We start from the raw sequence: 26522 nt of genomic DNA on the forward strand, positions 1-26522 counted from the left end.
CCCTGGATAACAAAGGCAATAGTCAGGGAATGCTCTAGAAAGAAATAACCTTTGAAAAGGGGCATTAAGATTCCAGATTACAAAAGAGATCCCACCCCAACCCCCTTCCCTGCCATCAGACCCAGGCTGAACTTGGCGTTAACTCTTTGCTTCACTGCTTCAAGCACTGCCATACCAGAGCACGTCTGAAAACAGGTAAAATATCTGTATGATTGCAGCAACTCACACCATGCCTGCTTTTTTAACCCCTTCTAAAAGAGGGATGCAAAAAAACACACTGAGGCTGCCTCACAGCCTGCTGCCATCGAGACAGTGACACTGACAGCCTGGTTGAAAACAGGTGATTCCACAGGTGACATGGGCTGTCTGGCCTTTCCCACCATGGCAAAGTGGAAATCTGGAAAACTAGAACAGAGTTGTTTAAGGAAGCCCCTCAGATGATCTAAAGCAGATGTGCCTAGCAATGAGCTTTACAGACAATTCTGCTGCTGCTTATTTACAGAAACAGATTTAGTAGAGCTCAAAGAAGTGGGAATAGCCTCTCCTTGGAAAGAGAAACATGCAAACAGTAGTAAACAATACAAAAGAGGTGATTAGCCAATGCTATTACCACTGCTTGCTTACACAGTAAGCAGAGCTAATAGACTGGAAGACATCTGGATGACTTTACCACATGCATTAAATGTGGCCATGACATCTCCTACAGCAGCAAAACTTGTGGCACAGTGAAGGAGACAGCCATACACCAGGATAAATCCAGCCTGGGTGCCTCTCATGTAGTCAGCCCCAGTTCTAGTGGTCACATTGTCAAACCAGAACAGTGAGCAGAAGTCTCTCCAGAGCAGGATGAACCCTCAGGTAGCCAGCTCTCAGAAACACACGCTGTGCTACTACTTGTATCCTCATGTTGTAGACGAATATAAAAGTATTTACTAACTGTACAAATAGAGAAAAAAGCCATTTTCTGCCACAGTCGGCTCTTTCTTCTTAATATTAAGAACAGTTTTTTTCTCTTTTTATGAAGACCCTAGTGCACCTTACATATGCTTTGTAATTGCATATTGTTCCCAGTTGTTTGTATTCATTGCAACCAATAACTATAAAATCTGAATCTTATCTCTAGCAATGTGTAAGGATGAAAAAAAAATTAGAGAAGCTAGAAAAAGCCAAACAGTTCCTCTGACAAAAAACAAAATTATCTGCACCCTCTGACTGATTCTAACCTGCTCTATCAAGTCACCAGGAGGCTCAGGTATGTGAGCCACTGTATGGAAAAGTGCTCCTCAAAATGAAATTTATGTATCTTTAAGCAAATCAAATACCACAGCATGCAGAAAGGCACCCAAGGCTGAGAACACTCTCGGGAGACACTATATGTCAGAGTAGATTAAGCAGTCAAGAATTCACCTCTTGTTTTTCAAGATACAAATTTAGCAGTCTCCCAGGTGATAAGCAAAAGTAAAATTGAAATGTGGATGAAGCTTATTAATTTAATGTTTTAAAACAGTGAGAAACAGCTTTCAAAGAAGCCACAGAGCCCATCACCCAGATATCCTTGGAACTCTTGCATATCCTAGGTGTTTAAAATACTTGCTCACTCATATGTTTTGACATAATTAAATGGTTTGGGTCAAGATGGAAGAGTTGGCAGTTTTTGCCCCACACAATTCCAATACTCCCCTTCCTCTTCCTGTCTGCTACAATAAAAAAGGAAAATTAAAAAGATTAAGAACAAAAAATAATACTTCAAGCTAACCAGTTTTGCTCTGGTAGCAGAAGAGAATAAATAAGCAGCACTCCAACAATAAAAACAGGCTTTGAGAGGGCAGAAACATCCAGAGATTATGGCTTCTACCTCTGAACTGCTGCCACGTTGTGCACTGAGCTACAAAGCAAAATCAAACACATTAGTTTAAAGGCCAGTGGCCTGCAATGGAGCAGAAGAGAGAAAACAGTCACATTAGCCAAGCAATAGACTGCTGAAGACAGCAACCAGTTTCTTTTCTTAGCTGCTGTCTGCCTGCACAGTGCCTCTCCTTCAACTCTGTGCAAAGGCTCAGGCTGAGCTCCAGCAAGGTGGCTTGGGCAAAGCCATCTGTCTGCCCGTGCAGGAACTCTGCTGTGACCTGCCAGCACCTGGAGAGGCAAGACTGCAGCATCCTAAACCACCTCTGCACTGCAAGCCTTCAAACTGCAACCTCAGTGATCTACAGAGAGCAAGCAAAATGCTCCATCACAGGCACAGACACTGCTGTGTGCCTGTGTCTCCTGCCAGGCACCACTTTCCCATGGAAGTGTCATTGGGGGTGCCCAGGTTTACATCCACACCTGCAGCAATGAGACTGGGAGTCAGCACAGCCAGTCTGACCTGGAGACTTCCCAAAGAGCAAATTCTCAGTAGATCCTGCTGTTGATTGACTTCTGTTACCGGATTCTGAACACCTTGCCCATGACACAGAGCAGATAACCCAAACAGCTGGCAAAAAAGGGAACCAAAGTACCCCAGAACTGAACTGCAGCACTGGTGTGATGCCTGGTGATTATGTTACAAACATCAGGATTAAGATCACCAGGTGATACAAAGCCTGTGTTAATAGAGTCAAAATCTGCTTTCCAAGCTTTATACTGTCTTGCAACACACCAGGCAGGGACCCAGCAGTTTCCTTTAGGTGAGTTTTATGTTTGCAGTCCTTAGACCAATGTACACAAGAAATCTCGCTGTTCCTCTGAAAACTCAGAGTAAGGGGAGGTAGAATGATATCCATTAAAAATAAAAAAACCAACAAAGAAAACAAAAGAATAACTAAGGCGTAACTATGTCATGATGTTTTAGAGAACAAAAAAATTCCTCCTACCCCACAGAGGACTGGCTTGTAGCCCAGATCTGTGTTTAATACCAACATACTAGAAAAAATTTGCATATTCCACAGTTTCATAGACTTCTTTGCTAGTCTACCTTTCCTACTTTCCTCTTTCCATTCCTCCATAAGAAGTTCCATGCTGTTAAGATAAAAGAGTTTTTACAGCTCTAAAGTGAAGCAAAAAAACTACGACTATTTTGAAATCATGAATATAAGGTCAAGTTAGAGGAAAGGAAGGTGGATCTAAAAGGAAAAACAAATCCACATAGGAAATTCATCCACAAAAAAAGTTTTTCAGCCAAGACTTCTTTAGGAGAAGGAAAATCACAGTAAGCAGTAGGTTGATAGAGAATAAAAGAAGTGTAGTGAGTAAAAGCTACCTTAAAAATAAGACAGAGGGGCTTGATTTTAAAAAGCATATGACAAGAATTCTCACTAACATGCGACAAATTCTGGAAATCCACATCTGGGAAAAAAAAAAAAAAAAAAAAAAAAACAAAAAAAAACAACAACAACAACACACACTTACTTTTACTAGAGGAATTCAAAAAAGGACCTTATTTATGCTCAGGGGAGCAATACTTCACCTGCACAGACAAATTCTCTAGGCTGATCACTACAACAAGGAAGAGAGCTGATCAGCATCTCCCCCTGCAAAATTGCAATGCAAGGGAAGAACAAACTTTTGAGAAAGCTGTCACACACATACACAGAAGGGACCTTTAATGAAAAGCCCCATTGTTCAGGGTCTTGGGAACCTGCTGACATCGAGGGAAGGAATTATGTTGATGAATTAGCTGCAGGGTTACTTGTCTGGTAGATTGAGCCACAGAGATCAGGCTGAAAATGACTTGCAGTGTCCACTGAGCTCCTCTGAGGCCCTGCCACAAACTAACCCATAGCTGTACAGCACTGCCCCTCCCATTCCTTTATGGCAACGATCCCACTGCATTACTGTGCCACTTTTGGTTACACTGTGCATTATCACAGCTGCAAACGGGAGCAGCACAGAACAGAAATAGGAAATAAATAGGATACAAACTCCCCGACAGAGTTCTGTAGAACAACCCATGTCATTACCACCTCTTAACAGAAGTTCAGAACATGAATGACAGCCACAAAAAGGTCATCACAATTGGATACACACTGAACCCCATTATGTGCAAAAATAGAACATAATGAAAACCAAGTCCACTGTCACTGCCCAGTGAAGGCAAAGAAACCAAAGGAAATATACAATGAGGAACAGAAAGAAAAGCTGCTCATTTAGAAAAAAGAAATCCGAAACATTAGGACGGATGAGAAGAAAAAAATCTAATCAGGGGCACGAAGGATTATTACTGACTTAGAAAAACTGTAGTGTTAAACTGATCAGTCACATTTTTCCATTTGTAAATATCATACCTTTAGTTTCTCAGAGCTGTTTAGTTACTTTTACAAAGTGCAAGTGAAGGAATGCTGCAGTAAAAAAGAAAATCTACACGACCAATAACTGAAGCATTGGCAGATTTCACGGGTTTTAGAGAACAAAGTATTAACACCCGAGTATGTCAAAGCTACATACAGAAACTTTGACACTCTACTCCCCCATCAGTTAATTACCTCTGACAAGTTTGATTAAAAGGTGGATAGTGTTGCATGCCTGGTACTTAAGGAGGTGAAGCAGCTGAATTCAAGCCTTTCCTTAAAGCTTTTCTTGACTTTGAGGTACCTCTCACTACCAATACACTATCAGACAGTCCTTAGACCTAACAAAACAATTAAAACCAGCTTACTCTACTCAAAATATGCATGAATTAAAAGAAAATAAAAGAAAAATACATTAGCGACACTTAGTGCTAAGTGTGATGAAGATGCAGTGATAAGCAATTACTTGCAGTACTCTCAGAGAAAATGACGTTTTTATTCTGTGCTAGGAGGAAACGGGAAGAATTTTGGCAAACATCTGGAGCATGTCTGTACACAACTTTCCTTGAAAAACCTCAGGCTAGCTAAAGAAGAATTAGGTGGTAGCACAGACCAGCAGAAGCCAAAGTATCCATTAATCAGAACTTAAGCCCCTACTTTAGGGGAAAAAAAAAAAAAGGCCCACTCCAGTCTGTCATCTAAAAAAGTGCATCTTCACCACACAGCAACAAATTTTACCTGGATTAAAAAAAAAAAAAAAAAAATCAGCATTTAACCAGAACGCTTGCAGATCCTTGTTGGCAGACTAAATCTACAAAATGTGTTGTCCTAGGAAAAGGAATTATGCTTCCCAGTTCTAAAAGGTCTGGTGAAAGAGTTGAGCTTATGACTGAATTCTAAAAAAAGGCATTAAACAGGTTAATCATGGTGTGAAAGAGGAATCATAATAGATTATGTATGGCTTAATTATATGCTTCAGCAAATTATGACAATCTCATCAAAGAGTAAGATATGGGGCAAAGAGACCAAAAGAATCAGGAACTCCTACAAGTAAGTTCTTACAAATTTTATTCTCCATTAAGGATACAAAATAGAGAAGCTTTCCAAAGTTCTTCTTCCCCAATAACAAAACTTTTTTTTCCCAGTTCTGTGAAGAGGTGTTTTAAACCAAACTGCTCTGAAGCTTTCTTCTTGTTTTATTGTCACTTGTTACATATGCCAGCACATGTCTACAAGGTGCTACAGCATTTAAATGCACATAACTGCACCTGGGGGAGGGGATTTCTTTATACCCAAAATTAAACCATTTTATAATGCATAAATTGTACTAGATGTTGGCAGCAAAAAGAATTAAGAGAACATTAACTGTTACAAAGGAGAGCACTAAACCCTCCAAAATCTGGAAGTCATCGCATTTGAAACACAGAATTAAAACCAGCATTGGCCTTCAGATATCTTCTGGGTAAGTGACAACTAGATCCATAAAGAATCTGTTTGGATGATGGACATCAGCCTGGTACAGAACACCTCCTGTCCTCAGCCTTCTGCACAGCCACAGGGGCAGGAGGAAGCTGAATGCAGGGAATCTCACAAATTCTGCTTTCCCAGCTGCCAGAATCTGTGGACTCTAAAAGCTCTTGGCAGTGCATCATCAGACTCTGTCTCATCTTTTGAAATGATTGCCTGCACAGATCCTTGTCTTTCCTTCTGGTGTCTCAGTCTTTTCATTCCACCTTCACTTTACACTTTCCCCTCTTCCTGTCTTCTCGCTCATTTGTTCCTCTGCCTCACTGTTCCACATCTGCTTATCCTTTCATTTCTCCTGTCATTAAAACAAGGCTGCAGAAACAGACTACAGTCACAATAACCTCCAGCAGGGTCCCTCTCAATCCTGCATCCACGGCATCAGTGTCCAGCTTCGGGACTCCACATCCAGCCTGGATTCAAAGAAAAGCCACAGCACTAAACATTGACCATGATGCAGGTGCCCATCTGCAGAACATGCCAACAGAGCCAATGGCATGTACAAGAGTTCATTCTGGCTTACAAAGCTTGTGCACTATCATTCTCTTGTTCCCACATTCCCTTATAGAGCACAAGTTCTTCAAGTCCCAGATTTCTGGCTAGCTGTTTTTCAACCTGTCATAATCACTCATAGTCATAGTCAGGCCCCATTACTGCCAAACAACAACCATGAATGAGAATAATTCATTTGGCATGTGACAAACTCCAAAAATTGGCTTCTAGTTCCAGTTAGCCAGGATATTTTTCCCTTAAAATGAAGTCAAACAACTAGATGGTGCAGGAATCTGTGAACAGTTTTGCCTGTCTGCCAGAAAAAGTAGAGAACATGAATTTTTCCCCAATTAAAAAAGTTACATTGTGAGTTTCATTTTCAGACTTATAAAAATTCTTGTATTTTTCTACTCAAGAGATTTGAGTGAAGTGAGCAAAGACTCCACAGTCTGATGAGAAAACAAGACAGTATTCATTTCTTCCAGTAACAATGATTTCTCACAGTTTGAATGCAACAATTCACCCTTACCTCAACTTTGCTTCCTGGCTCATGCTCTGCAGCAGCAAAGTAGACCACCTCCTGTACTTCATCCCTAGGCCGTGCAGAATTCTTTCCAAATACCACCAGTCCCTCTTTAGAACACGGGGGGAAGGCTACAAAACAGTAACTTGGAGGAGCTTCAGCCATCCTAGAAAGGGAGGAAAGCATAAACAAACAAAACTAGTGGTTTTCTTTATTCATAACTCTATACATTAGAGAATCAGTCAGTCTACTGGTACTAACTGCAGCTAACAGGGAATATATTCCCTCTCTCAGGTGATAGGCCAATGATAAGGGAAAACCAGGGCAGCTCAAAGGAAGCTTATCTGAATTTAATTTTAAAAATATAATAATTTTCATCATTTTTTTCACCCAAGCTTTGTGAAGGCATACAGAGGAAAAAAAGGCAAGAGAACTGTGCCTTAATGAGTCTGCTCAGTCCCCACTGAAAAAAGATACTCTGCACTGGAACTGCTCAGGAACATATGACCTAGATGTATTCTGCTGACTCAGACAATGCAGAGACACAGAATAACTTTAAATAATTTACTCCTTCTCCTCACATGCACTTTAATATTTCTAAAAAGGAAAGATAAAACATGTTTGAGGGATTCCTGAGAGAGGACAATAGTATAGCTTTAAACAGAACAAAAATAAAGCACAATTACATCAAAAACTGTCAGTCAATTTATCTACTCAGATGGGAGATAGACTGAAGCACTAACTGCACTTTATTTTCTCTGTGGTTTGTCTGCATTGCTGTTCTTACCTGAAGTTAATTGATTGCTGTGTATTTGTTTATGTAGGCTAATGTGAAATGTTTATAAGATAATTTTAAGTGTTTGCAATGACAATATATTAAGAAAAAACACAAACTGTTTCAGGACTATTACACTACTGTAGCTGGTCTTGTGTACATTGCCATATCTGACTTTTTTTTTTTTTTTTTCCCAGCATTCAGGAAAACTTCTGGCACATATGCCTACAAAAGAAAAATGTGGGGTGTTTATCACTTGTTAAAAAAGCACTCAGCGCAGATGTCTGAGATTTCTTCATAGTTCTTATCACAGCAATAGAAACTGCACCCCCAGATAAACAAACATGATCCTCTTCGTCTTCCACAACATCCTGAAGAAGTAAAAATACTTGCACACATTTGCACTTCTTAGAAACAACCAGCACATGAGTTTCCCCCTCTCCCCCATTCATCTGCAAGACAATGCTGGGCATGGGGAAATATGCAAAGCTGCTTTTTTACCATTAGCTTGTACATGCTTCAAACTATTCAAATTTGGCTTTTTCTTTTTCCTTTTTTTCCCCCTTTTTCAAAGCAGTGCCTTTTAAGTATATACTCCTCACAGAATAGCAGATAGTAAAACAGACGAAGAATTAATTTTGTATAAAGGCTGTCATCTATAAAATGGTAATTGTTTGCCTGTGGACTATGAACAGGTCACACAGATGTTCAAAAGAAGGTCAAGTAGATCCATGTTAGAAGTGCCCTCTACCAACAAAATGTGAGGAAATAAATTGTCCAGGGAACTCACACAATCTTTCCATTTAGGTAAAATTACATTCATCCACTTGAGCTGAAAATGCACTAGGAAACAAACAAATTCCTTTTCATAAGCAGAGTTCTGACCAGTGGGAAAGGACAAGCCACTCTGAGCTGGAATTACTTCAGCTGATAAAACACATCTGTCAGAGGACACTGGGCTGCAGACTTGCCTATTGTGCCTCTAAATCTGGGATGGTTCTACATGAGTGTCTTGCACATCGACACAATAAAAACCCCCACATCAGTTCCACTGATGCCTAAGAGTCACCAAAGGATTTTGTGGTTTAACTGGAACTCGGTGTATGTAGAGGATTGCCCAAACCTCATGACCAATGAAACCAATCAGTACTTTGCTATGAATTATTCTTGCATTACGCCTGTGGATGACTGTTTTGGTGATGTCAATGGAACTGCTTTCCAGCACTCTGAGAGTTCCCATCTGCCTTCAGGTAACCCATCATTTAGTGTGCCAAATTTGTCTTCTGATACATTGCTAGATGAGCCAAAATCTTGAATAACTTGCAAACTTACTGAGGATCTCACTATGGAAAAATAGTATTTCCTTTATTCTAAACACTAAGATTTATTTGAAATACATGGCACAGCTGAAAAACATTAGGCATCAAAGAGCCTAGAAAGAAAGATGAAAATTATATACAATACTAATTTTCATTAACTTAATACCTAAACATATTGGCACACAGGCTTAAAAAGAGGGAAAATGTTTTAGCACTCTTTTACTGAACATATATGAAGGTATGCAAGGCAGACATTTACATATCTACAGTCTGAGTAATAGGGAAAAGAATTAAAAGCTTGTAGGTATTTAATGTCCTTTAGAATTCTGAAACCTCCCTGAAATAAACAGTCTCAACTGTATGCATGAGATTTGGTTTTTTTCCCCTTAAATATACCAACAGTTACTGAACCTAAAACAAATTGCCATTTTGGTAACACTAAAGTATGAGTAAGCTGCTCTATAACTAGAGTTCCCTTCAACACACAGTATATTTCATAAGAGCAAGCTACCCAGTAACTAGAGGTCATTTCAACACAGGTTATTTCACACAGGCAAGTATATACCAGTCAAACACTATGTCAAATGTTTTAACCTTATCCTGAAAACATGACTGCCAAGTGAGGAGTTTGCACTAGGATCTCAGACTACATTTTAGAGAAGGAAGCCATCTAGCAGTTTAAATCTACTCAGTTTGCTAGGCAGCACTTTTCCCCTGAACCTCACTTGGTTCATTTTGAATATGATAACTTCATTTGGTTCATTTTGAATATGAAAACCTCATTGGGTTCACTTCGAATATGACAAGGATGGCTATTTCTCAGATATAACCACAACCTCTATTTGTTCAGAACTCCACTGTACTTTATCTTCCTCCATCACATACTTAAAACAGTCTGTTAGCAGCCACCTACCTTGGCAGGCCATTTCTAGCCTATTTCATATCCTTTTCCTTATTCAGCTTCAGGTTGTCCTCATGCTCATTTGCCACCTCTCACACAGCTTGGTACCGACGAACATCTTTCACCCACAGGAGGAAAAGAACACTCCTTCATAGTATCTCTGATAAATCAGCCTGACTTATAAAACCACCTACTGTTATAATTCCTACACATTTTTTCACAGTTCGCTCCTCCAGTGAAAGGTGATCCTGAAAACCTTAGAAAACACAGGGAGTGACTACAAATAGACCCCAAAGAACAGCTTGTGCCCATTCACACAGTTCCTTACCACAGAGCATGTTAAGCATACTGGCCTGATTTTCTCAGCAGACCATACCTCAGACCTACATTCTGGTGTAGACAGAGATAAAATTATACCATATGTTTCGAGTGCAAGCCATTACAGTCATAGTTAGCCACTGCAAGTTCAGAGAAACGGGGACTGTACAGACCATATAGGCTATATCCACCATCACTCTGCATATGGGAGCCCTGGAAATAAACAGAGCTGTACCTCATGCTATGCCGCTCTATAATAACTGCTGCAGTTGCAGAGAGTTAACAGGCATCATGCTTGGTTGACCTCAAATCACTGCAGGCACAAAGGTTGAAAAAAAGAGTTCTGAGCAGCAGCCACAAGCTAATATACTTCACTTGCTATCTTTTTATTTGACAAAAACATGCTACAGCAGAGATGCAATATCCCACCTGGTCATATTTTTTTCCGGTCTCCTGTGTTCTGACACTACAAAGACGACTTACTTAACAAGTTCCTTTATTAAGATCTTTTCTCATTGTGATAAGTCCCATTTAACACCTGACAAGCCAAATTAATTGCATGAATATATCACCACTACTGTCAGTGGTAAAACAGACAGTACTGAGTTCATCAGTATTTTAATGCAGAAAGAAAGGAGTAACAACCATTGGGCCATCATAGAATCAAAACGGTTGGAAAATCTCTCCATCGAGTCCAACCTTTGAGCAAACACCACCACATAAACTAAATCACAGCACTAAATGCCATATCCAGGTGTTTCTTAAACACCTCCAGGGATGGTGAGTTGTCACTGTTAGGGACATGAAAGAACAAAGCAGGCAGCAGGAGGTCAAGCAGGAAAGCTTCTACTTTATTTCTCTGACTCCATATATATACGGTTTTACAAGCAGGCCAAAGATTGGCTACACAGGTAGCCACCTCTTCGACCTCGTTGGTGAACATCACCATCAATCATCTTTCTCCTCCCAGAGGAGAACTATGTAAACAATAGATAAATTCTAAAAATATACATAGTTTACTTGAAGCTGCGTGAGAACAAATGCTAACAGTAAAAAACAGGCAAACTTGAGGCAACAGTGACTCCATCACATCCCTGGGCAGCCTGTTCCAACGCTTAACAAGCTTTTCAGTGAAGAAATTCCTCCTGATGTCCAAACTGAACCTCCTCTGGTGCAGCTCTAGACCGTGTCCTCTTGCCCTGTCACTGGTTGTCTGGAGAACAGGCTGATCCCTACCTGGGTTCAGCCTCTTTCCAGGCTGTTCTAGAGACCAATAAAGTCTCTCCTGAGCCTCCTTTTCTCCAGGCTGAACACCCCCAGCTCCCTCAGCTGCAGTCACAGGACTGACTCTTCACAGCTTCATTACTCTCCCCTGGACAAATGTCTGGCTCCAAATATCACAATGGGAAACAACAGGTACAACAATTATCAGGGCTTTATAAACATGTCTGAACATCGCTGTGCTCCTGAGATAGGGTGAGCATGGTGTGTTATTGCCTGGCACCATAAATCTAAGGAAACTAACCCATAAATGTCGATAAACATAAAACACCAATTTCCAGGTTGAAAATATCAAAACCTAAAACATTTTACTCTGGATTATTTTCCATTTCACAGCATGAGGATCTTACAAATGCTGACATATATTAAAAAAGCTCACAAATTCCAATTAGGACAACTTATACTATTAAATGGCTACCCACAACCAGAAATTTAAAGTTCTCAACGCAGAATAAAATTGCTATTGAATCCGTACATACAGGTTGTGACCATCTAATGGAAACTTCATTTAGATGTCATTTTTGACTTAAAAAATAAATGAGCAGACAAATAATGCTGGAAAAAAGATTAACACATGAAATAGAGATTGCAGTATCCCATCCTCCACTTCATGAACATGAGTGTCAGAGGCTGAAGCCATGCTCTTAAGAAAATAGAGAGGCATAAATAATTCAGTGTGCTTTGGAGCCTTCCTTCCCTCAGCCCAAGAAAACTGAAATAGCTATGCATCCACAACAAAGCACTGTCAGCTTAGCAAGACAGAGTCCAAACTAAAGAAAGGAAAATCTTCACAGTAACTCACTCTAGATTCTTTGGGCTTTTATTCTGTTATTTTTCCAGAATAATGCTGTGTTTCTCTGTGCTTTCTCTGAAAGCTGTAATTTGGTACTGCAATAATCTTTAATAAAGCTCAAGAATCTGACTGCTACAATAAAATTGCTTCTCAGAAAAATAACTTTATCATCTCACATCAAATAGATGTTGACTTTTAAAGTCAACTAATTTTCTTAGTTTGCCAAAATAACCTGACAAATAATTACTAGTTCTACAAAGCTACAAATTATATGAAAACTGGCTCACCAACATTAGCTTTCAGTTGCTGCCTTATTATGAAAAAAATTACCAAAAAGAAACATTTATTAAACAAAATAGTTTTTTGAACTATTATGATTTTGAAGCTCTTATAACAAGTTATTGCTCAAGTAATCCCAAAACTTATAACAGTACAACTGGATTTGCTCTTTTCTCTGTCTTACTGTCAACTGAAAAACAAAACAATAGGTTTATAATGAAAGTGCAGCACTCACTAGGAAGCAGTGGGAGAGAAAAAGGATTGGTGTGAGAAAAAAAATGGTGAAAGTAAGGGTCTGTCTTGAAATTTAACTCATGTTTATTGAACTAAACCAATATTTGCTCTTCACACTTCTTTTAAATGCTGCTCACGTAATGTCCTGCAACTTTTTCTCAGGAAAAGCTAGAGACGCTGCTAACATGACATATAAAACCCCTTTGGGTTTAATACAAGTTTCTGAAATGTTAATTAGTAGTTATTGTTAATCTCAATTGGGATTTATACCAGGAGCTATTCCTGTGTAGAGCAAGTCCTTTCCCAGCAAGACACCATTTAAGACATTTTAAGTGATGTACGTCTACAAACAGTTCTGCCCCTCACACACCACACAGAAGTTGTTTTCTACACAATATGGTCTCTTGCTCAAAAAGGTAATAATATCTAGTCATGGTCATGTATAAAGAAAAAGGTGCTATGTGAGAAGTCAGCTGCCACCAACACAGATCCTCTTCACAACAAACTGAAGCAAGGCTCAAGCAGATATGAAGGATGTTAAGCTTCAGCGAGACCAAGCAGCCAGCACTGACACCACAAGAGCATTCACCTCGTGCTGTGATGAGCAGCATTCAGCTGTAAAACTCGCCTTACATTGATTTGACTCAGAAGCTGGCAAAACTTCAGCTTGATCAAGCCAAACCTTCACCTCGCAGCATAATTGCTGTGTTCATCACTCAGCACAGCTCTGGTGGCAAGCATGGACAGAGGGAGGAACAACACACCTTGCTTTCAGTCCCCTTAGTGAGGTGAACACACCACACAGACTCATCTGTCAAACATTTTCTGTGTCTGTCTCCAAGAGCTTTGTTGGTATAACTGTCAAGCTCTCTGAAGCTCAGACATGATCAAAGTGTTGTACAGGATGAAGACTAAACCTCTCCAAATTCCCAATTTTTCAAGCACACCTGTGACTGCCCTAGAGAACTCATTATTAATGCTGGTAATAATCAACCTAATGCTTTCAAGACAGCACAGGTGTCCACAAAAAGAAAAAGGGTGGTAGTGTTAACACTAGGGTTTCATCTCAGACCTCCAGAACATCAGTTTTATTGATCAGTAGTTTGGCCAAAACACCAGTTTTATTGATCATATAGCCTGCTCTTTCTACCTTCACTTCTTTGGTTTCTTCAAATTAAAGCTAGTCTTTAACAGGTGCTTTAGGTAGCAGAATTACAGAGGCTGCTGAACTCCTTGCTGCTAAGTTTGGACCACATTCTGGTAGTGACAGCATTTTCTTTAATATTTATCTTACAAAAGAGATTTGAGCTGCTTTTAAGGTCCAGAGAGCACATTAAACCTTTTATGAAGAGATATAATGAGGTTTTGTGTATTAAAGGATGACAATTCCTCACTATATTTTGTGCATTTATAAAACAGAAACCCAGCTGTGCTAATAGTGCTGAACTATTTCAGTAACATTTAAAGATTTCAATAAACCTGTTTTCATTGCAACCAGAAAGAGTGATCTAATCTGCAAGAAACATTTAAAATCAAAAACAGAGAGGCAGTATATGAACAAGGGTCCTCAGATTTGGATCAAGGCTGTCTCATTAGGAAAGGAAGAACATATGGAATGAGCCATGCATCATTTATTCTCAACTCTTCCATATTTTTGATGGAGTGGCAAAAGAAAGGTCAGTTACAATTGTGAAAACTTCCAGGGCTTAGTTATTGGTTTTCAACCTCTATTTTAACTTTCAAACTAAGATGTTTCTAGTGCCTGAGACAAGCTTGTATTTCCATTTACAAATCAAGCCCAGCACAGAGACATGTGATCTCTGCACCCTGAAGAAAAGCAGTGCTTCCAAAAACAGAAATGAAAAGCAAAATTCATTCAGCTGGAGGCACAGAACAAAGACAGCAAACTGAAAGGCACAATAATAATATTGTTCCCATCTAAGGAAACACTAAAAGGTTATTTTTTTTTTAAGTTGAAAATTTGGAGAGTTTTAATGCATGGCTTATCAGAACAGAGGAAGGTTGCATGTATTAAGAAATTAGAAAGCAGAGATTGTTCCTGAATATAAAGCACAAAGCCATGCCGGATCCCTGTGTCAATATGGTTTGGAAATTTCATTATCAGACCTAAGTCAAATTGTTTGACTCTTTCCTAACTATCAATGGATGATGACACAAATTTACCACTTGCAGGTGCGACATTGTTTCTGTCCCTCCAAGCTGTGCCTGACAAGATATCCAAGAGGAGTTTAATCAGCAGCTGAAATTTAGCAAGCCATGCTCCACACTTTTTTTGTTTTGGTTTGGTTTTTTACATTAACTACATGCGGAAAATTTCTCATGAATTTACTCAAAATGGGCAACATCTCAGCCTTTGAGTCAGGCATTTGGGATAGACTTTTTCTCCAGTAAATTTACTTTTATTTTTGAATTATGAGAAATAGCAATTCCCTACACAGGCATAAAATCAAGTTGCACTTCAAAGCTTTACTAAGCTGTATGCTCCCTTCAGTCATTTAACTGAACAAACGCATAATAGGCCTGGAAGGAATTGAAAATATTTCTCTTGCTGTATGTGGGAAAGTTTGGAATATTCCTGGCAACAGCTGCCAGATTGCTTTAGACTGTCTTAAAAAAAAAAAAAAATCAGGTAGTGGTCATCAAATGAGCATTCTAAAACTCTTCAGCACTTTAAGTCCTAACAAATGGTGAGATTTCAGCTGTTAATAAAAGTTTACAATCCCTTGACAAACCAGTTCTATTTTGATTCTGTAATACACCCTTGTCCAAAGTATGTCCTTGCTTTCAAAGCAGGCATCTTTCAAAATAAGACAGGACCTTATTTTTTGCCCCACGTAATCTGAATTATGTTAATGAAAACATAGTTCTATTCAAAAACAAATCAGGGTCAGCCATCCAGAAGACAACAGATTTCAGACTCATTTCCATCACAGGCTGCACATACAGGGAAAATCCACTATTTATACAGACTTTTCACTGAGTGGGTGTCAGTGCTCTTAATTAAGTCTCCAAGCAGTCACAGAACTCTATCCCTTTTGTGGCTCTTATCCCAGCCGGCATTTTAAGGTCATATTTGTAACACTCTCCATTTTGTAGAGAAGCACCTGCTTTCTCGCTTCTGTCACTGGGGCAGAGTCTCTTGTTAGGGGCTGCTGGCATCTAAAGCATCTTTGTACAACACCCAAGTGCGTAATGAGAAGTTGCAAACTGCTGCACAACTCTTGGCCGTGCAGCTTTTGCTTTTTGTGAAGAGGCGGCACAATCGCGTTTTGCGGTTCAGCCGGGTCTGCGTCCCCGCACAAGGGAGACTGTCCACCTCCTCACACAGCTGGCTAATGCACACTGACTGCTCATCATTTCAAATTAGCAACACTGCTACGTTAACAAGGAGCAAAATAAAAAGCATCAAAGTAGCTGGCTGGAAGTCTCCCTTTAAGTTTTTTTATTTAAGTTTTAAATATGCCTTAAAAAACAGAAAATGTCGTAACGCTACCCACAAGAGTCCGCAAATGTTAGAGTGTAACACAGCACCTTGTCAGAAACCAGGTATTTGTGGACTCCACAGAGAGGAAGGTCTGGGTAGCAATTGTTTCTCAATCTGCTGAATTTACAGTAAAGAGAAAAATACACTGTGGGGACAATGTCCATCTCCACAACTCTTCAAGTTCATAATAATTAAATTCTTACTAGAAGCTTTGAACACCTAGCAAACTTTCCAACATGGAAGCTGTGTAAAGCATCCGCAGTTGATGACTTCTGAAGGAGAGAGGGGAAAGCCAAATTCAGCAGCCTTTACCAAAGATACCAAACTTGGCACAAGTAAATAAATGGAGCTTAAATTATGCCGTACTTTACCAGAAAAAAAAAAAAAATCAACAAAAAATTACAAATGTCTTCCAAAACTGGAAGAGACCTTTAAAATATCTCAAGCTCCAAGCATCAAAAATACTTTTCTGGGAAGGACAAGACTGGCTGATACCAACAAAGGATTTTCATCTGCCACATTTACCTCAAAACACCACCTGCCTTTTTAGACTGTTTATGTAAGCTCTGGGACATAAGCTACTTGCAAAAGTCCACAGCATTATAAATTATTTAAGTTAATATCAGTGCTGCTTCACCTCAAAAAGCTGAAAGTTCTGTGTTCTACTTCCTAAGTAGAATATGATTAGAGGGTTTTCAAGATTTTGTTTTGCCTGCCTTGAAGATTAAGAGCGCATATTATGAACAAAACAGCATCTTTGGAGGTGCCTTAAGCCACTAATTCTAAAACAGCTTTTAGAGCAATAGCTGAAACTCTAGTAGCCTATAACCAAATGAGCCAAGTCACTCCACTTCTCACAAGTTCATGTATTTATTATCTTTTAAACTAGTCAGCATAGACACGTAGTTTGCATCACAAAATTTACCAAGTTTACTGCAGCACGATCATTTCTCTGGGTTTATTAAAGTCTCATGTCTTACAGGTATGGATGGCTTTTCTCAGTTGTGTGACACTTTTTCATAGGGATGGATTTACAAGCATATGCATTCATAGTATCAAGGCCCTAAGCTGTCTTCTGTTTGAGAATCTGGTTTAATATGGTTTATTTCCCCTTTAACTATCAGCACTGGAGAATTTTTAAGGCAAATTAATCCTAGCCTGCAGCATTATTAGAGTAGCACAATTAGAGATGTCAGTTTTGTAGGCTGCTGCAGAAAGGTGTATCTGCTCATCAGTGACTGAAACCAGCACATACCCACCCGAGCGTAACAGCACGCTCAGAAAGGAACATGAAGGCATCTAGGTTTCAAGGTGACCATATGAAAAGGCACCTTCAAGAAAAAGACTGGGGGGAAACAACCCTCGCCGAGTCATTAAAGAGCAGAAGGGAAACCAGCAGCGACTAGAGAGTGCAGCGAAGACGAGAGGCCGGAGAGCCTTGCTTCAAACGAGAAGGCAAAGGACAGCCGAGGACAGCATCTGCTGATGGCAGCTCCCGGCACTGAGTCCTCCCCCAGCGCGGAGCCCTCCCGCAGCCCCGGCGGGATGCCCGCAGCGCCCGCCCGGCGGCGCGGGAGCAGGTGCGCGGAGCCGCCGGGGACATCGCCCGCACCGACTCCGGGAGAGCGGCTCTGCGCCATCCTCCCGCGCCATCCCCCACGGCTCCCTCCTCCTTTGCCTCCCTACATCGCTCCTTGCCTCGCCGCTCCCTGCTTCCCTCCCTGTGCACCGCCGCCGCCCGGCGCTCCGGGGCGAGCCCCGCCGGGAGGGTCGCTGCCCGCAGAGCCCGACACTTTCCCCGCGCCGGGAAGTAACACAGCGGCCCGGCCGCGCCGCTCCCAGAAGGAAGGGGACGGGGAGGTGACGGGGAGGGCATGGGGAGGGCATGGGGAGGAGATGGGGAGCTGCCGCCCTGCCCCGCGGCGTTGCCGGCACCGCTCCCGTTACCTGAGCGCCGCTCCCGCTCCTCCCGCTCCGCTCGGCCCCGCGGCGCCCCGGCCCCGCCCCCTGCGCGCGCAGCCGCCGCACGCCGCGCGCGGGAGGCCGGGCCGGCGGCGCGGAGGGCGCGGCCCCGAGCGTGCTGCGGCCGCTCCCGCGCGGGAGATGCTCGGGAGCCGTCTGCACGGGCCCGTGCTTGGGATGACCCCGGACCGGATGCCCCGCTGTGGTCCCTTCGCGCCTGACCCGTTCAGTGATGCTGCGGAGAGCCATCAGCATCCGGCGTGTTATCCCTTAGCCCGTCTCGAGGACCGAGAGCGTGTCGGAAGGGAAGAGGCTTTTTTTATTCAGTTTTAGTCTTACGGCTAACTTGATTTCCTCTGTCTCTCACAGAGGGTAAGGATAGGAAGTGAAGCGAGTGTTTTAAAATATGGCTTCTACCTAATTAACGAGTCAAACCACTGCATAAGAGTTCTCCAAAGTCTGCAAAGCTGAGGAGACGACCTCATCAGGAGAAGTGTTGTTACCTCAAGGAAGAGGTTGTTAAGCATTGGAATGGGTTGCCCAGGGAGATGGTGAAGTCACCATCCCTGGAAGTATTCAAGAAACAGCTGGGCTAGTATTTAGTGCCATGGTCTAGCTGATAAGGTGATCAGTCAAATGTTGGGCTCGATGATCTTGGAGATCTTTTCCAACCTACTTAATTTTGTGATTCTGTGGTTCATGACTGCAGAATTCCCTGCTGCTGCATGTGAAGTGTCACAGTGAGCTGCTGCTCCTCCAGCAGCTGACCCTCCAGGGACCTCTCAGCTCTTTGGATGCAGCAGCACCAGCAGGCCCAAAGCAAAGCAGTACCCACTGTCCCTCTGAGGCCACATTCACAGCACAGCATCCCTCAGCCATGGCATGTGGAGCAGATGGCTTGTTCTCTTTGCCAAACGTCCCCAAATCAGGCTGTCCTCTGCTCCATCCTCAGCACACAACCTGTGCCTCCATACAGAGTTTAACTGCTAAGTGTAATCATGCAGGTCCCTGCATAAATGATTAAACTGCTAAATATGGTCTAACATATATGGTTACATGGTGCTGGTATAAGGCAGCACCTTTATCTATCTCTGTCTTCAAGGAGAAGAAGAACTTTGCTGCACATTCCACCAATTCCTACCTTAAACAAAACATTTAATGTGCAGAGGAGACTGCCAAGTATGTTTGATGGGAAGATAGGAAGGTTAAAAAGAAGCAGGGGAAAAGGTCAGAGAGGCAAGGACGAGCCAGTAGAGATATTAAAGAGCATTACAAACTAGAGTATTTCACCATGAGAGCAGAAAGAAGCAAGTATGTTAGGCTGGTACAGCAGTACCACTTAAATATCACACTGCCTGTTAGATCAGAAAATCTGGTTTAGTAACCTGGCTAAAGCGAAAACATAAAGCCAGACAGAATCTGGAGATGGGACCCACATTCAGAAGAAAACATAGACATAAAAATTTTGCAACTATCTGCTCCAAAAAGAATTTCCTCTCATCACCACAAACAGCGCCACGGTCTGTGTCTGTTCAGAAATTGCGGATAAGCTTTGAAACTTAAATGCAGACCAAGAGTTGCAGTTTGTTATATAAGTAAGACAGAAAATAGTTTGCTGTTCCCAGTCTCAGTGAATGTGAAATACTGTGGCATTGCACCTTTCTGGGGTATGTCACTAGCCTGAATAGGGACTACTTAGGCTTTTGATTAAAAAGCAGGACTCATCATTAGCAATATGGAGCCCTTCATACTCTGAGGGTTTCCATTATATATTTCAAGCACGACCTTTGTTTTCCTCTGCTATCAGTTTTGCTGTCTTCAGAATTACATTTCCATGTGTTTTACAACAGGAAAACACTGTATATCTCCTGCTTAAGATACATAATTGAAAGGTGATCTGTGTCGATGAAAAGCTGACAACTTTATACCAATTTAATTGTAACAAGTTTAGTTGAACATAACAACCCAAATTCCTTGCTCGGGAGTTACATCAAGGATGAACTGCGTCACAGGCAGCTTGCTTCTTAGAATCAGAGAGACAGCTGATGAAAAGAGCAGGTGCAATTTAGAAATGGGTTTAGATTATATCCTATAACACACCATTTATATTACCTATATTATGCTCACTTAGATGACTAAGTCTTTTCTCTAATTACACTGGAGATGATTATGGCTGAGTATAATCTACCTAAGAATTATTAGACTGTCTACAGAATGATTACATACTGTCAACACAGAAACCCTTGATGCTTCCTTTCTGTGTAAGCTGTCATGAACTGTGTAAAGCAGCAAGGATGAGTGGTTAGAGCACAGTACTGGGAATCGAGAGAGCCTGGGGTGTATGTTGTTCTGCCATAAGCTTGCTGCTTGGCTTTGGATAAATCTTGTAGCCTTGCAGTAATTAAATTACCTCACACAAAAAATGGGGAGAGCATTTACTCACAGCTGCATCTTTGAAGTCTTTGAATGGAGATGGCTGTGTAAGCAGAAAATACAAAATTAAAATAGTTAGGACAATGCCACAATGCTTATCTATTGATTATTTCCTCTTTAAAAAATATAACTGCATAATTTTATAAGTGTTTTTTTTTTCTCCTGTAAAAAAGTGGGTTCCCAATGGGATGCAAAATCAAAGAAGAAGAGCAAGAAGGACACCTATTTAGAAAAGAGAATTTCAAAGAATCTTTGTTCCATGTTTTATATGTGAAAGGAAGAGAACAAAAGGCAAACACTGCAATATACAACTTAAGTTACAGTGGATTTTTGGTTTTCTTTAACCACCTCCTTAGTCAGAGATCAAAGCCAATTCGGCAGAACTAGCACCCCAAAATCATCAAGACACGGCAGCACTAGTCTTTGTTTCATCATTTCCAAAATACTTCCCTCTGCAAGTTCAAGACAGCAGTCATGCAGGCATACAATGGAAGGGAATAGTTTTCTCAATAAACTGTGTTTAGGAGAGAAGTTGACTTAATGTAGATAGTAGAAAATACCATCTAAATGTTGAAATTATATTAAGAGGCTTAAAAGTATAGACTTTGGTGGAAGGGGAGTACACCCAAGAAAATCTTTTTGTTGGTATTCATTTTTGTCATTTCAGGGCACCATCTTACTCATTCTTTCAGGTGGAACACTGATTTGGAGTACCTAAAAATCAGATGAACTTGGGTTGTTCAGAAGAAATGTACTAGATTGCTGAGGCAATCTAAGCCTGTACCCTTGAAGGCATCCCACTAAGCTTAAATGAGTTACAGAAAGAAAAGAGCTTCTTATATACAGAAGAGTAAGTAACATTAAAAACGCCTATGAGACCCTAGATGATAGTTACATCATAGGTCAGTAAATTGAACTGATGTCATAGAATGAACTTAAAGATCAAGAAATATGAATGGCACTTGAGTGTTTTGGGGTATTTTTATATAGTCAGAAGATTGGACCAGAGAATTGAGAGTAATTCTTCCACACTAAAGGTGGCTTCCATCCGTAACAAAGAAAAAGGAACGGCAGGTGCTGGATTATGATGTAAAATAAAGATAACATTTCCTGTGCTCTGTGAATGTTCAAAATGAAAAAGATAGGAAAAATCCTGGCTGCAGCCTCTTTATCCAATTATACCATTGAAGATTAATCTATGGAAATGGCTGCAGCTGTACATAAAATGTGACTGTAGGCACAACGGCAGCCTTAGATGCTGAGCTCTTACTCATGCACCACAGAAGGTGATTCATATCCCCGTTACACAAGTGACAGAACAGAACACGACTCAGTGTGACAGGGACAGAGTGCTGCAAGGACTCCAGGCATGCTGCAGTTACTCTCAGTGTCCAGAAACCTGTTAGGCACAACAGCACTGAACCACACAACCAAGTTGCTCCATTGCCCAGTCAAGAAGGTTACCTACTGCAGGAGTAATGTTTTATCAAAAAATCATCAGTCTGTTGCTTTGTTTTCATTATTTCATTTTCCTTATTTAAAGTCACAGAAATCTGGGACAGGATATTTATTTTGTCGCTCTAAAATATATCACAGGACACATTTATTATTATTGGGTTTTTTAGTGAGTTAGAATGCCACTTGTAACAATGAGGCTAAAGCGCTTGACAATAGTTGAAGACTCATAATGATAAATAGTCCAGGCAGGTGGACTGTCATCCTGAAAGGGTAAGGCACAAATGACAACAAAGCAGCAGAAAATACAGAGGCAATAGCATTACTTTCTTATGCAATGAGCCTGTTTCATCTTCATCTATGCTCCATGGTTTTTGATGCTGCCTGTTTATGGCAGACCAATGAACTGCAAAAGGCATCTCACTTCCTTCTGCAATAAATGTGCTACAGTAAGAATTTATTAAAATTATATTAAAATGCAGGCATAGGTTTTTTCCTCAGCATTATTCATCAAATTGCAACAATATGAACATCCATACGTAAGACAAAATACATTTTTGGTGTTATGCAGGTAATACAGGAATTCATTAAAGTGACTGCACACCTGCAGCAGTTGCCTGTCTTATAGTTGTGTGTCATGACTAAATAATCTGTGTGTGAATTGCTGCAAATTAAATCATAGCACTTAGAGAAAAGATTGGACAGTAACACAAGGGACAGCAAATTCCCCTATGTGATTACCAGCCATCTGGTGCAGTGCAAATAGCACTCATTCAGGGGAGGTTCTGGTTAGTAAGCACAGCAACAGGTCTGCTGAGTACTCCTGAAAGTTACGCATGTGTCAGCAACCTTTTCTCTCCGCCCATACACATCATTTGCTGGGGACTGTGAGTAGTGGCATGTCCTTCTTACGCTAAAGATGTTTTTGCTGCAGCATTTTCCAGTATTCCATTTTTCAGAACACTTGAAACTTGGAGAGTTTTGGTTTTGGTTTCTTTTGGGGTTTTTTTTTGGTTTTTTGTAAGGTTTTTCCCAACTTAATTGGAAAATTAAGCCATTTCCCTTATTCATGGAACGGGTAGATAGCTGCAAGGTAGGAAGAGATAACTGATAACAGAAATATTTTTAGCTAAAATAAAAGAAGTGCTTTTGGCTCCTGTACTTCCAAAAGGATAGGAAAAATGTGTTTTTTCTAAAGTGTTCACAGCTGAGTATCTCTGTCATAGAAGAGTCCATAAATGGCCTTATCCACAAGGTACGACTGGAAGATAGTAGTTAATAGACTGACAAAATTACAAAGCTTACACTGTATTGTAAGTTTCATTCTGTTTGCACGTTATTCCTTATGTATGTATTTTAACAGAGAAATGCAAATAATAAATTACCCAGGAGTTTTTAAACTTCCCATATTTGCTGTGGATATCAGCCAAGAAAAACTGGATGGTACTGAGAGATATTCCCCTGCTTATCTATTCCCTGCCAGCCCAAGGGCCATGGTGTTTTCTACAAGCCTGCCTGTAGCTTTACTAGTGTGAAGGAGTGGTGTGACAGCATGAGCCTGGCTGGTGCCACTTCAGCCTCTCCTGAGGCTCTGACACATCCCACTGACAGCTGCCTGCTCAGGAAACAAGGTGTGAAGGTCCAAAGCCAGCAGAGGTCTGGCAGAGCAGGACTGGTGCCCCAGAGCCCACCCCACACAGCCCCAGCACTGTGTGGGTGCAGGTTGTGGCTGTTTAAAAAGGTGCCATGGTGAGCTGGGCTTGGCTCAGGTTGGGAGGGACAGAATCGGGTACCAAACACATGGGACCAATGGCTGCTTCTGCTCCATACATGCTCCCACTGCAGTTTGTGCTCGTTTGTCAGCTGCAAGACGAGGACCATGTGTCTGGGAGTCTTGCTTCAGACTGTTTTGCAGAGGTGGATTACGTCAGAGGGCACTGCACATCACGAGTCCACGTGAACATGTGAAGCCCAGGTTTTAATGCATGTGCTAGTAGTGAGAACAGCAGCACAGACATGAGGGCACATAAGGGCTGAGATACTGGCTGCAAAGGTAAATTCTCACCTTCTGTAAAAATGAAGGAACACCACCAGTCTTGTCCCTCTTAAGTATTGTGGTCAGTGTTGCTAAGAGTAAAAGCCAGCAGGTCATGATTTTCTTTCAACTGCGATTAGCCCATACCCAGAGATGGACACAGGTTCACCAAAACGATTTTGCATTGCATTTGTGGAATGAAAACCTATTCTCTAAAGATATATCCCAGCAGATTAGAGAGACCAGAGCTAAACTCTGCTATTTACTCCCAGAGAGAGAGCAGGCCAAGCACATGAAAGAAATAGGTATTATTTAGTTCACTACTCAAGGAAAGTGGCAGGAGAGGAAACATAGCTGCTTTAAAGAAATTTCAATGGCAATAACATGAAAGAGGACAGGATTGATTTAATGCTTCCAGTCTGACTCCCAGATGAGGAATCAATTATCCTGCATCATTTAATCTCCTTATGCAGGTCATGACACAAACTAGAAATTAGAAGCATCGTGTCTAAAATGAAGAGCAGCTCTTAATGGTAGCTAGCATCAGCCTCAGATTTTTAGAGCAAAATATAGCTAGGATTTGGGGAGCTCTGAAGAGTTGGCTCCACTGGATTTCTGCAGTCAGACCCTAATATTTTAAAAGTGGGTTCATCCTTGTTTACCTAATGGAGATGCAAAGCACCATTTATAAGAAAATAAAATTTTAAAAAATTATCCCTTTGGACAATCTCAAGCCTACAAGGAACATGACCTTCAGAAAATTTGTAAAAAGTTATTTACCTGCCATCTTTCAAACTATCCTCTGTCATGGCAACTTTCTCAGATAAACCAAGCTCATATTTTTTGTAACATACAACAGAAATACCACATAGTCTCTGACCAGGTACAACCCCTGGCTAAACCAACCTTTTTTTGGAACAAAAATTCCCAGGAGGAAGAAATGTGATGAAGTAGGAGCCTCCATCTGAATCCCCTCCAGGCTGGAAGAGATGATAACCAAGTTCTTGTCCTTATACAGCCTCCCACTGAGATTGTCAATTATATTTCTTGTGTGAAACTGTTGACATAATCAAGCACAGGCATGAAAACAGAAGCAGTACATCTAAAGAAAAATCCTTATTTTGTCAGAGTTGTTTTTCCTATGAGCCAGGAGAAAACTAGGACACAGAATGTAAGCATTACGATTAACTTTCAAGAGAAGCTAAAATTATCCAGGATTATACAAATATAAGCATTTTTGATTTATTTCCTGTTACCAAAAACAATTCACATTGAGACAAATTAAGGGGTCTGCGGCAGTGTGCTTTGGGATGTGTTTTGGACGTTTTTGCAAAAACTCTATGATGAGGCCAATGTATTTTCAAGATGTAAACTCAACATACCTATTCTGAAAACTCTTTAACAAACCTTGGATGTGTGAATTTAAATTTTCCTGTAAACTCCATATAGGAACTGTCCAAAGCAGAAGTTTCTAATCAAAGTTAAATCAGGAACTAGCCTTATTACTTGCAGTCCCTACATCACTGGCTGCCAGTGCTCTTTTTTCCAAGTAAGCAGATGCCAAAAGATCTAGGGAAAAAAATCTTTTGCATTTCTTACATCAGTCTGCATAATTCCATTCTGACATTTTCTCTAGTTTTGTGTCTTTTCCCAGAATGACCAAAAGCAGTGAGCTTTCCCAGTCCTGCTGGTACTCACCTGCATCTGAAACTAGGATTTCTGGATCAAGGGATAGAACATCTTGTATCTAACAGCATAAACAATGGGATGTGGGAAACAGGTAGGACAAAGGTAATTTAAGGGCCAACCTGTACAACCTATTTTTTACACCAAAGTACTAGGAAACCAACTGTGTATCACTTTTATTCAAGAAATCACAAGAAGAAATTATGGCAGCAATTTGTTCAACATGTACTTAACACTGCAGTTTTTTGACTCTGTAACATATCATACTCACCAAAATACCAAAACATACTCTATACTTGGGATGTCCCTGGCAGCACAAGGACATGCTCTGGACAGGGGGGTCTGGCCAGGCTGGATCAATGGGCTGAGTGCAACTGAATGAGGTTCAGTCCCCAAGTGCTGGGTCACATCTCCTCCAGGCAGTGCTGCAGGCTGGGGCAGAGTGCCTGGAAAGCTGCCCAAGCAGAAAAGGACCTGGGGGTGCTGGTCAACAGCTGCTGAACATGAGCCAGTGTGTGCCCAAGTGGCCAGGTGGGCCAATGGCAGCCTGGCCTATGTCAGCAACAGAGTGCCAGCAGGACCCACGCAGTGATTGTCCCCCTATACTCAACACTGGTGAGGCTGCAGCTCAGATTCTGAGGGCTTTCAGGATTTGAGTTTTGGGGCTCTCACGAGAAGACAATGAAGTGCTGGAGTGCATCCAGAAAAGGGAATGAAGCTGTTCAATGGTCTGGAGCAT

At 41.1% G+C, this 26522-nt stretch overlaps 1 protein-coding gene across 1 annotated transcript in view; it reads right to left on the minus strand.

Annotated features, from left to right (window-relative positions):
- The window catches only part of SCRN1 (secernin 1), a 37387-nt gene extending 19176 nt beyond the window's left edge, over nt 1-18211 (minus strand). Inside the window, exons 1-2 of the mRNA XM_066319430.1 lie at nt 18160-18211; nt 6814-6973 (exon numbers count right to left, since the gene is read on the minus strand). Of these exons, the coding sequence (XP_066175527.1) occupies nt 6814-6972 (159 nt within the window). The 5' untranslated portion in view covers nt 6973; nt 18160-18211. The remainder of the gene's footprint in view (nt 1-6813; nt 6974-18159) is intronic.
- Between the last annotated feature and the right edge of the window lie 8311 nt (nt 18212-26522).

Source organism: Sylvia atricapilla, chromosome 1 (assembly GCF_009819655.1).
Source record: "Sylvia atricapilla isolate bSylAtr1 chromosome 1, bSylAtr1.pri, whole genome shotgun sequence".
In the NCBI taxonomy this organism is placed as follows: Eukaryota; Metazoa; Chordata; class Aves; order Passeriformes; family Sylviidae; genus Sylvia; species Sylvia atricapilla.